A 13,252-nucleotide genomic window follows, 5' to 3' on the forward strand; every position below is an offset into this window, starting at 1 on the left:
CAACGGTTTCCCGACTCAAGATCTTACTTCCACTAAAAAAAGTTTTGGTTGACTGCCTTTCAATGTTCAGAAGGGTTTTATTTAGTCTGACTAATAACTATGCCATTTAGCATTTATTATTTATTTATTTATTTAAACACATATATATTGGTACAAAAGGGCACCAGGTACATATGCGCCACACAAAATAATGAAAGTAGGAAGAGAAGGGATGAAAAGATAAGGCGGACTGAAATGTACAACCAGAAGACTCTTTCAGTTAGGAAAGTTAGAACCATTCTTTATGTAGAAAGTAAAAGAAGGTTGCAGCAGGATCGCCACTGGCTTCTATTCTGAGCCATATCTGATAACGTCTCTAGCCACTGTGTTGCACCATCTCTCGGACCCCAACCAAGGAGTCGTGAAGGACCAACAGAAGCTAGCCCTTTGCAGCTCTCTTTCATGCCACGACACCATGTCATACACTGACCTCCTCTCCGCTTTTTCCAACCAGTCCCAGAGTCGGCAAATAATGCACGACGTGGAAGCCTCTGGGACGACATTCGTAAAACATGTCCAAGCCACCGAAAGTCGGTGTTTCAAGATGGTGACACCAATTGAATTATCGTCTCTACGCCCGAACACACGATGCCGAACCTCTGCATTACTAACATGGTGTTGCCACTGGATGTCAGCAATCCTTCGGAGACAACGATGATCGAACACAGAGAGACGTCTAACATCCTCAACTCGGAGAGGCCAGGTTTCACAAGCATAGAGCAAAACTGCTCTCACCGACGCGTTGTAGATCCGACCTTTTACAGCCAGACTAACATCACGAAGGCGCCAAAGATGGCCCAGATTGGCATAAGCCGCTCTGGCTTTCATTATACGTGCACCAATCTCATCACTCACGCCACCACCAGCACTTATATAGCTACCTAGATACACGAACTTCTCAACTACTTCGATCTCCTCACCATCCAGGGTGAGTACAGGATTAGAATCCTGCCAGTCTTGTAGGAGTACCTTGCACTTGGAGGATGCAAAGCACATACCGTACCTGCGGACACTGATTGCCAACTGATTAAGTGCTGATTGCATGCCTTGGGCATTATCGCACAGTAAGACAATATCATCCGCATACTCAAGGTCGAGAAGTCTTTCTCCAGGCAACAGATCCACACCGCCATTACTTACATCCACCAGAGCTGTTTCCAGGATGTCGTCGAAGGCCGCCCTGATATCAAGAAACACTACGATTGTTGGCCTGCGATAAGTATGACGGTGTTCTAACATTTGGCGGAGGGTGAAGATGTGATCAATGCATCCTCGACCAGAACGAAAACCAGCCTGCTCCTCGCGAGTCAATCGTTCTCGGGTTTTAAACAACCTACGAAGAATGATAGAAGCCAATAGTAGCCAAAGTAGACTTATCCCCCGATAGTTATTGCAGGAACAACGTGAACCCTTTTTAAAGATAGGGACGACTATTGACTCATTCCATGATGTTGGAACACTTTCTTGCTCCCAAACCTTTCCAAACAACACAGTCAATTCCTTAGTCAGAAAGTCGCCACCATCTTTAAAAAGAGCCGGAGGTAAGTCATCTGGGCCAGGTGATTTGTAACGTTTCAAGAGTTGGAGTTCCTTGCGGACTTCCGCCTCGTTTGGTGGAACAGTCGTCACCGGCCATGGGGGGCAGGACAAGCTGGTTGATGTTGCCGGAGCAGCAGGCCAGTTGAACTGCCCTTCGAAAAATTCCGCCCATCGTCCAAGACGTCGGGAGATGTTAGTGATTGGCATCCCATCATCCTCGTAGATTGTTTCACTCACACCAGACTTCTTGCTGCCAGTGGCTCGGATGAGTTGGAAGAGCTTCCGGCAGTTACCAGATGCAGCTGCTGCTTCCATCTCATTAGCACGCTCCGACCACCAGGCTTCCCGGTCCTTACGCAAGCTTTGCCCGATTTCATTACGTAACAGCCTTCGTTTGTGGTCAAACTCACGGTCACCCGGAGTAGACCGACGGGCTTCCATCAGTTGTAAGGAGCCAGAAGAAACCCAGTGCTTGTAAGCGGGACGTTTCGCGAAGCCGCAAGCGGCTTTACTCGCCATTTTCATGGCGTCGTGAAGATGCAACAAATGCTCATCTATACTTTTCGGTGGGGTGGTAGCTAGCCTAGAGGCTAGCTCCGCTCGATACTTACTTGCAACAGAAGTTGCAGCCAGTTTACTAATATCAATCCGTTGGTGGTGGTCAATCCTTCGGCCACTGAAAAGTAAGGTGAGATTGGCGCAGACCAGGGCATGATCAGACTCCAGATAGGTACTCCAAAAGGAGCGGCAGTCTTGTACACAACCACGCCAGCGGTAGCTGATCGCGATGTGATCAATCTGAGTCCAGGCTTGGGATGCAGAGGGAGGACGCCAGGTGGCACACCGGCGATGACTGTGCCGGAAGTTAGTGCTGGCCAGAAACAGGTTGTGGTTTGTGCACAGTTGCAGCAAACGGTCCCCGTTATCTGTCCTGCGACCAACAAGTCCCCATCGGCCACCTAGACGACTCTCTTCTGTGCCTAGACGCCCGACCTGTGCATTCAAGTCTCTGGCTAGTACTACAGTATCTGTCATTTAGCAGCATCTCCTTTGAGTTTTTGTCTGTGCCTAATGTCAAGAATATTTTTATTCTTCGGTTGTGTAGAAGCTGATAGGGAGTATCAGTCAGATGTAGCTGTTTTTCCCGAATCTCTACGATATTTTAATCAGTTGTCATAAGTGTTGCTTTAATGAGGTTGTTATCTAATTTCATGGGATGAACCCATTCAGAAATCATTTGATCTTTTCGAGGGTACATGCACTATAGTCCTATTGGGCAAAAATGTTACTACTAGATTTAAACATTGTTATAAATTCTGGGGATTTTCCAATTGTTATTTGCAAGGGAAAAATATTTGTCAGTGTATCATCAGTCAAGTTAAGAACCGTGGAAACAGTTTTCTCTTATTGCTACACAGTCTGTTAGTCTTTTTATAACTGTTCCAGCAACAGTCTTTCAAACGTGCAGAGTATATAGGAAATAAGAATAGAATTGGCTCATAACCGAAATAAGTTGTTTTAGTTCAATAACTGTTTGGCTAGTCAAATGAAACAATTTTACTCAGGTCTCACGTAGTAATATCCTCCAAAATTTAACACAATCTCGATAGCCTCATAAACTGACTATGGCTAAAAGGGTGATTATAAACATGGGAATTTTGTTTTATTGATTTGTAATGTAAATTAGTAACTTTTTACCGTTCTGTGTATTACTAGTCTAAAAATTCTTGTTTTAGCGTAAAATACAAACGCTTTCATAGATATTGTCTTTTATCTTTCTATCAGTAACGTGTAATTGGGTCCGGTCTTCTATTTATAGGAAAAAAGAGCATAGCTTGTCAGATTTGAGAGAATTACTGCTTGAAGGAGCAGTTCCAGATAAACCTACTCGCTATATTAATCGTCCGGATTTGGTGAGTGCTCTTTCCAACAAATTACAAGCGTTAGCTGATCACTTCAGAGTTGATAAAATACCTTCAGATAAGTTAGCTGAAATGGATATTACGCCACGATTTCAAGACTACTCAAAAGTTATGGGTAATCTCAATCCTCCTCCTACTAATGCTTGGCTATTGATTCATGGGTCTCCTGGGTCAGGCAAGTCAGTTTTATCAGCCAGTGTTCTGCGTCAAGAATCAACTCTTCTTGTTGATTGTTTTCCAGGAGGTATGTCCACATTTCACCAAAATGTGTTCTAAATTTTTTATCTCTAATAAAAAAACTATATATAGACCCTTGATCATTAATTCTATAGAGCTATAGGATTTTTGATAGTTTTATAAGTAATGAATGTGTTTCATTTGTATGTTGTGTTTACTTATTTAGCCACAAATCGTGGTACAATAGGCCATCAAGAAATTCGTCACGCTTCGTCACAGGCGTGAGGGCAGATAGACTCCAACCAGCCTTGTAGTGGTACTTTGCATTTAGACGATGCAAATACGTGCTATGATTACAGAAACTGATTGCTAATTGATTAATTACGATTAGCTTATAGTATCATCTCACAATTAGATAATGTCATCTGCATACTCACGTTTGGAAAGCTTTTTTCAGGTAACAGATCTCTCCCATCACTACCTACTTACATTAGAACCGTTTCCAGAATGCTATCAGTGGTGAAGTTGAAGAGTAATGGTGAGACCCTGCCCAGTCCCACTTCAATCAGTTATAATCGATATTGAGTCTGAGAAGAATGTAAGTTGACCCGCGTTACCTTACCACGTTAGCACAAGATGCAATTAACGTGACGATTTCAAAGGAGTCGAAATAAATGTAGTGGCAATGGTAGTAAGAAAAACTGATCAGTGAGAATATGATTTGTGAACAAGGAATCAGAGGATATGTCTGAAGGAATATGGGAACTCAAGATCAAGAAGTAGATCAAAGGTGAATGCATCTGCGTGGTTGTCGGCCATGTTACCTAATGTCTCCAACCACATAGTGGTTATCTTGAGGACCCCAACAAAGTAGTTTGCATCTACCAACATGGCTTTAATCAAAAACCACTGGCTTCATAAAGTGATGTCGTGTGTTCAACTTAATCGCTCCTAACTTTCTTCCAGCTTAAACATACACGAGTTAACATTACATCTCCAGACAGATGGTGATTAGACATACGTAACACATGTCCCAACCACTTCAGTTGGTGAAGACTCATAATATCATAAACTGCTAAACTGAAATGCTGGAAAGAGGTGTCTGAGTGCCTTCATTTCATTTGAAGCGTTTAAAATGTCTAACTTCTCAGGTACACTTTTCTTTAACAGAAAGTTACAATATAGGGTCCTGTTCAACAAATGTAAGGCACGACGATTGTTGGGTTGCAGTAAGTTTGACGAGATTCCAGTATTTAGCGGAGGATTGATGACGTGATCAGTGCACCCACAACCCGAATGGAAAACAGCTAGTTCCTTGCACAGTATACGGAGAATGACAGAAGCCGATATATTTCAGAACCAAATAGAGAAGACACTAATGCTTTTATAACTATTGCATAATTTACGAAGGCCATTTTTAAAGATGAATAATACTATCTCTTCATTTCAAGGTAATGGAAGACTCTGTTTTTCAAATCTCTACAAATTTCCCAGTCGGTTCACTGATTAGAAGTTTGTCACCATCCTTATAGTGGATCTGGGATAGGTCATCTGGTGACTTGTGACGCTTCAAAAGTTGATATATTTTAACAGACTTACACTTTTTTGTGTGAATTGGTCGTTACTGGCAAGGAATCTTAAGACATTCGGCCGACGTTGCTCAACCAATGTCTCTCTAAGTGATCTGATTAGTGTTCAATACACCTTTAGGTGTTGGTACTTGTGCTATCAACTTCAAAGATTGTCTCACTGACACCAGGCTTCCCATTAGTGTCTTAGATGTATTCCATGCGTATGCTCTATTTCTACTGTCTTTGATATTTAATTATTTATATTTTTGGCAAAATATGTTGGGAAATCTTTTACTGTTAATGAGCTAATCGTCCAATCAACCTTTCCTTTTAGGTGTAATCTGGATGCATGTTGGGCCACTTTTTCTCAATACTTTAAATTCAGATACCGTCTCGTATCCTAAACAGAACATCATACAATTTGTTGATCGATTAGCACACAGAGTAAATCAACTTGGCGATCATTTTCGTGATGTAAATACGAACCAGAATCTGTCAGATTCCCTTCACTTTCCAACTAGTCATTCACTAACATTAGATGATAGTCTTGAAAGACTTAGAAGATCTCTAATTCGTAAGCAGCAACGCACATCTTGGGGTCCGGATGAGAATGGTAATCTAATTACTTCCTTACTGCTGATTATTCTCGATGATGTATGGGATATTGAAGTTGGACGAGTACTTTCCAACTTACCTGGTGCCTTTTTGGTTACTTCACGGGATTTAGATATTTTGGAGCGAGTAGAAACTCCCGTGGATAGAGTAAGATTTTTAAACTTGGCTATACTTCTGCTTTTAATATTCAGCAATTCACTATGAAAATTATGTTTGTTTATGCTTCTATGTTTTCTGACGAATGATAAACTAAACAGTCGGCGTTTATCATTTATTGAAATGCTCAAAAATTGCTTACCACCCCTTTTTGTTCACATAAACGGCATGCCTAATGTAGTTTTATCTGGTGATTTTGGTTTAAAAGTTACATTGATAAGATTAAGCTGATTGCCAGAAATAAAGTTGTGGTTCACCAAAAATTCTCATACGAAAAGAGGCAACAATAATATCTTTGATATGTTGTGGAGACTTCCGTAGCAGGATGCACAAAATATCTTAACGAAGTTAGGTTTTAATGAGGCTATCTCATGTTGATGGAAGTGGTATAAAGTCACTTGGATATTTCATTATCAAACCAATAAACACCAGTCGATTGTTCTGATTGTTTACTAGAAAATACCTTGTAAAGACTCAGGAAGTAAATAAGTGACATATTAGTAAAAGTCGATAGATTTGTTTATTATATATGGTTCATGTCTGATTTGTAATTATGTTTAGCTCCTAGACAGGGTGATAGTTAATGTTGTAACTTACAAGGAAAACTATTAGCTGAATTCCTGAGTTATTAAACCAACTAGAAAATATTTATTCTTATTCTCTGTGACTAAAGCATCGAAAACAGGCCTTACATACCCGGTTCGTTTTTCATCAATATCGGAATTCCCTATTTTCGGAGATAATTATTCAAGTGACACAATAATAAAAATATAGATGGCTGTAAAATTGTATGCGCATTATTAGCAACAACACCCACTAGTCATGTTTGTGATTATAACAAAAGAAAAACTTTGAAATGTAGTCAGGTTGGGACAGATGTGCATTGGTTGAAGTTGCCGTATCACTTTAGTACGACGAACTGAAATTAACAAGGTATATAGCTAAAGAGATTGGGATAATATAGTAGTGGTTACAATAAAAGAGATCAAATGTCAATAGTGTATTTGAAAGAGAGAGCGGAAGGGTGTTTATGAAAGGATACTGCAATTAAAAATTGAGAGGAAGATAAAGAATAAATCTGCACCATTGTGGACGATTCTGATCCATGTCACCTAAAGTCTTCAACCACTGGTCATGGTTATCTCGCGGACCCCAATCAGGTAATCTGTATCTACCAGAATAACTCAGACCAACAGTTTATGTTCTCATAGACTTGTTCATGTCTTGGTTTGATTGCCCCTGTTTTTTTCCCACTTACCAGCAAACATCACCTGTCGAGGTAAGGGATGATGGAGTATAGGTATCACATATCCCAAATATATCAACCAATCGTTTTACCTTGTGGATTATTCATTCGGAGTAATTTATATCTTGTAAGGTTTTAATTTATGAAATGCAATATTGATCAAGTCTGGGAATCAGGTGGAATATCAATGAATATTATTAAGTGGCGATCTCATATTGTGGATTAGTTCAGCGTCTCTGCGATAGCATGATGGCTATTACGTCTTACACTTCTAGAGGATACTTTTATGACAGGTTTCGAACTTGAGTAAAACAAATTACTTTTTCATGTGGTTTTATCTATTTGTTGTTCATCTATGGTGGGAATTGTCGTCAGGTTAGTCGATGCACCACTTATGTAAATGATTAATATTTGTTTTGTTTTTGTAAAACTTTGTTACTTTTTGTGATATGCTAATTAAGATTTCTGTCCTACCACCTAGCTACATTTGCACAATGACTTATCGGAAGATGAAGTCGCTAGTCTTTTGTCTATGTGGACTGGGTATTCAATGGAACAATTTATCCCGTCTAGTAAATCATCTCAAAATTTAAAGGATTCTGACATTTCCTTACCTGCTATAAGTCAAATGACATATGGATTACCTTTTGCCGTTAGTTTGCTAGGAAGCCTATTATACAATCAAATTCATCGTCTTTCTGACTATGTTATCAGTGTAAATGGAACCGGATCTAAATTTCTTGATTGGGTAGCTATTAAACGTCCTAGTGCCTATGGTTACGATTCTGTATTTCAGGTAAAGTGTTTGCATGTTAGCTTTTTTATTATCTATGAAGAATTTTTTTGGTAATTACTACACATTTTAGGATTTAATGTTTTTAGGAAAGAGAGAAATTACGCTTATGAGTCAAGTTTTATTCCATATATCTTTCGAAGTATTCCGTTTTCAAACTCTGTTCACCTTTAATTATCATGCGAATAGTTGTTAACGAGGTATGTATATCAAGCATTGGCTATCGACCTTCATGTAGTTATATTTCATAGTTTGTTGAATTTTAAGTGCTTCACACTGCAGAACTTCGTGAATTTGTTAAAATCTGAAAATGACTTATAAATATTATCAATATTGTGTTTAATTGTGTTTTTAGCTTGAACTGGATTAAAAAACCAACAGCAATAACAGACTGTGTACTTAGAAGTACTGTTGTCCGAACACATGAAGTCGTTTTATTTTACCTGATAGGACTGATTACTGACGATTGTAATCATTCTTTATATGGAGTTTGAGTGACAGGCCGCCACTGCAGTTTATCAGAAGAACCTCCTTGAATTGCACCTCTAATGTAAATAAGAGATGATTATGCATATTTTTATGACTTGAAATGGGTTAGGTATTTGGTCTATACATCGTCCAAAGTGAATACTGTTAACTTTTGTTTATTAATCTCAAAAATGTGAAAGTTTGTTGGATGTTAATTCTTATCAAGATCTAGTCACAAAGTTTCAGAAATATTGGGTGCTGAAGAAACTAAAAAGAGTCTGATTAATATCTGTGATTTCCTAGCCAATTCGGAGTGAAATAATTTTGCAGTTTCACCATGTAGTTTGACAAGTTTCAAGAAAATTAGGATTGGAATTTTAAATATCTTGAAGATGCTCAAACCAGACTAGCGGTTAAAGTACTATGTAGGGAGGTGGTTGAAAGTAGTCGACAGGAAACCCTGAACCTAGGTTTTGTGCTATTTGGCACTCGTCAGCAAGGTATGCCTGTAGTCTTAAGGGAACTGATGCTCCCTGGAGGATTGGACTTCGTGTCATCCACCATGCCAGTCGCCACCTTACATTTCAACATAGTGCGCGCAATGTCGAGTCATTTAGACTAATGGTTACATTGCAACTTGATAGACAGAATTCGGTCAGGACTAATGATTCGAAATACATGACATTGATCACTACTCGGCGGCCTATCAACTGTAAAAGATAAAACATTTGATTTTTGTCCCTTCGAACACGTCAATATATGTGCGAGTCTAAAGTCACACGTCGCATATATGTTTTAAGAGTTTGAAAGTCATAACTTAAGAGGACCATTTCTTAACAAGAATCTATTTACGTTCAATTTGTGAAAACGTTGTTTTTATCAAATCTTCACATTTCGATGTTTCCAACATAGCTATTTTCATTCTTTATTTTCTCAAGGCTTTTGATAAAAGCATATCACTCCTGTCACCCGAAAATCAAGCATACTATCGCCGTTTGGTAATATTTGAGCCAGGCATTGTTCTGACACCAAAAGTAAGTCTTAGTGTATTTTACTAACATCTTGTCATGGTTATAGTGGGATAGAATTGTGGATTGTGTTACCAAGTGGTGACTAAATATTGATTGTGTTAAATGAGGGTTACATGCTAGTTCAAAGTTTTTTCTTAAACATCTCTCTCTCCGTTTTTTTATGACTGAATAGATTGATTAATTTACATCGTTGAAAACCTTGGCGACAAATATCTTAACCCAAACAAAATCGACTTAGAGAGTGTTTTTAAACTCAACCTACCTTGTTTGTAGGTTTATTTGAATCGACAATTGTTCAAAAGTTGCAGATTATGAGACTGAAATAAGAAAGTAATAGTGTTTACTGATAAGACTGGACAGTAAATACCAGTCCACATGGGCATTCAAGGTTGTGTAACTACTAACGGTTTTCCCAGCTACAAACGTTTCTCTGATTTGGTGCCTATTAATTTGGGTTATTAAATCAGAAGGTTTCCATCGCCCTCTAGAAAACAATCTCAGTGCAGTATTCGTAAAACAGTGAATTTCGTAGCCTATGAATGTGGGAGTCATCCACATCCTATTTCCCTTCAGGATTCCAAGTTAGCACTTACCTCGTGATTCAGTTTGATGATCCCTTTAATGTATGTCCTATCCACTTCCAATGTCTTTTCCAAATTTCCTCCTCACCGGGAAGATAATTTGTTCTCTGCCACTGTAAGTTGCTGCTGATGGCGTAGTGCACGTAGAACACAGGGGTGGGGGAAGACCAATTTATTTTTTAATACAAAATTACAGTGCTTTCGCAAAATATGAAAACCATACATTGAATACATAATTTGCACATCTTCCATCAGTTATCCTTCACATCATTCATGATTCTTTCAATTCTGTTGTTATTACAATAACTTTCTGTTTCCCTTTCTGTTCTATTCAATTGAATCTTCCCAATCTTCTGCAGGCATGCATTCCACTTTCTATTGGGTTTACTCACTAATTATAGCTGTGAACATAAGTAGCATACACTACAATGGTATCTGGACAACGGACATTTAGTGTTTTGCTCAGACAATTGTTTATAAATACTTGCACTTTTTTGATGATGGTTGTTGTGGTTCTCCACGTTTCAGCTCCGTATAGTAGAGTTCCATTTACTGTTCAACTGTAGGAATGCGGCTGTTGCTTTGCCAGTTCTTGCCTTCAAATCTTCATCGGATCCTCCACGTTCATTGATGATGCTACCCAGATACGTGAAAGTTTCCGCCTCTTCAAGAGTTTGTCCATCAGTTGGGACTGGGTTGGTGTTCTCTGTGTTGTATTTGAGGATATTAATTTTTCTTCTGTGTATGTTGAGGCCAACTGATGCAGAGGCAGTGACATCTGTTTCGATGAAGTCCGAACAACTATTTAGTCTGCTAAAGAAATAACAGCAATGATAGTTATTAATTTGTGGCTCAAGGTCAACCAATACAGATAAGTTCCTGAGGCTTCGTCTCAACTAGGTGCGCGATGATTAATTTCAAGAGTCTGATTGCTTTTTTAGTGACTCGGAAGAAAACCCACCAGTTTTTTCGTCTGTTTTTCATTTATTCGCCATGGCGTTCGTATTATTTGTATTAACCTGATGATATTCTATGTATTTTACTTGTTCCAGGTTTGTGGGATCCTGTGGGCAATACCTGAGGACAAGGCTGAGATGGTTCTTTCTCTCTACACTCGTTATTCTTTAACTGTTAGGCATTGGATTTATAAAGTAGGGAACTGTGGCTACACAATACATGGTATACAACTAGATCTTTTGAAATCATATATCGACCCCGTTGAGCAAGCAGTGAGTTACTATTTCGGTGTATCGTTTATTAGTATGAATGCTTGCTATTAACTCAACTGTTATTGAATAATGGGAATGTAAGATTTGAAACCGTGTGTTAAGGTGTAAAATCTTTCGTATTCAGGGCATAATATAATCATTTATGATTATTTAATGCTTATTAGCAGGACTAATTTAATTGATTAAACGGTAGATTTAAATATTATGGGAGAGATTCAGACAGATTTTATCAGTCGACTGACCTATATGAAATTTGACGGTTTGGCTGTTATAATTCTAAGTAATTGTATGATTTGGTCTTGTTATTATACTTCGTTCCTTGTTTTTATATTATTGTTGTGTATTCAATAGGTAAGCCTACTGTCAGTAATTATTCGACGTGCATGCTTATAGATTTTCTGTGTAATTTAATTCGATTCATTTGAAGTCCATTGATTGGAAACGATAGTGTATGGTATAAGGAATCTACTTTTACGTAGGTTTACGGGAATAAAAAGGTTAATAAGTTTAGTTTTCACCTCATCAGCATTGAAATCCTAGTTTGATTGAACCTTGTATTGTATATCCTTAAACTATGATACCTAATCCTCAAATTTGTGTATTGCCTTTCACTTCACTTTATTTTTCAAGTAATATATATAATGTGGAAAGTTTTGACTTGTTATTTCAGCTATATTTTTATAGTATGTTCAAATTAGTTTTTAAAATGCATTTTATTTATAATTAATAACAGACCACTAACCTTAGTTTGTTTTAAAAATACATTTGTAGAACTATCATGCCAAGTTTATACAGAACTATTTTACTTTTTGTGGGGGTCGTTGGTTAAAACTTGTATCTTCTTGGGAACATATTTATTTCTGGAATAATGCCACTGAACATTTGTTCAAGGCTGCTCAGTTGGATAAGTTAGTTGATTTGTTAATCAACCTAGATTTTCTTCGTGGTCGGCTGAAAGTTATTGGTACGACACCCGTGATTGCAGACTTTCAACGTTATCGTGCTGTTTTCGTCACATTGAATCGAATGGCTGAATGGTAATATTTTTATTAAAACCAGCTTTTTGTCGTAATGAAGTTATTCATCCTTTTTATTAGATGTTGTGTGGTATTTATTTTAAAAGCTAATTCAAAATCTGACTGTAATAGCGAAAATTATTCACTATTGGTTGCCGGATGATTGAGATATTTATTGTCTGGTGTAGATGATCCAAAAACCTTTTCCTGTGTAAAAGTGAGTGATTCATCCACTACAAGACATTGATCCACAATTATCAGTATTATTGCAAACTTTTTTCGAATAGCAAGAAATTGTGAATACATAGATTTTCAGCTAGCAACATATATCTATCGGAACCTACTCTTAGTAGGTTCGAAGGAGTCTATTGAAAACTCTGGACCTACGTTTCGTGCTCGTTGGAACTCATCAGAAAGGTATGTCTGAAGTCTTGAAGGAACTGGTAGCCTCCGTCGGATTCGGACTGCACCACTGGCTGAGACTAACTTCTTATAGGACAGAGATATTAGCGTTAATTGATTGTAGGGACCCTTCGCCAACGAATGTCATCTGTCACGAGAGCTTGGGTTCAAGGTTTCCTGTCGACCTCTTCCAACCATACATTGTTGAGTCACTTATTGTTATCGATTCATCCACCAAGTATTTGTGCATGGGTCGCAGTCTTATTATTTTGCGAATCATACTACCCGATTGCCTAAACCGAAGTTGATGGAGTTTGGTTCGAACCTCGGACTTAGTGGCCGAGTTATGTTAGCTGATCGCCGATATCGTAACTTGTTGGGTTGAATCCCATCGGCAGTAAGAATATACAAACACACCATTGGTTACAATTTAGTGACCAGTCAATACCGTCTTTTCCTATTGTATG

The 13,252-nt window shown here is 38.3% G+C and overlaps 1 protein-coding gene across 1 annotated transcript in view; it reads left to right on the forward strand.

Annotated features, from left to right (window-relative positions):
* Positions 1 to 13,252, forward strand: part of Smp_140260 (hypothetical protein) — a gene marked incomplete at its 5' end in the record, with an annotated part of 37,507 nt that overhangs the window by 1,516 nt on the left and 22,739 nt on the right. Inside the window, 7 exon segments of the mRNA XM_018788626.1 lie at positions 3,445 to 3,457; positions 3,462 to 3,615; positions 5,634 to 6,010; positions 7,747 to 8,061; positions 9,465 to 9,560; positions 11,191 to 11,367; positions 12,139 to 12,404. Of these exon segments, the coding sequence (XP_018654150.1) occupies positions 3,445 to 3,457; positions 3,462 to 3,615; positions 5,634 to 6,010; positions 7,747 to 8,061; positions 9,465 to 9,560; positions 11,191 to 11,367; positions 12,139 to 12,404 (1,398 nt within the window).

This window comes from Schistosoma mansoni, chromosome W (assembly GCF_000237925.1).
Source record: "Schistosoma mansoni strain Puerto Rico chromosome W, complete genome".
NCBI classification, from domain to species: Eukaryota; Metazoa; Platyhelminthes; class Trematoda; order Strigeidida; family Schistosomatidae; genus Schistosoma; species Schistosoma mansoni.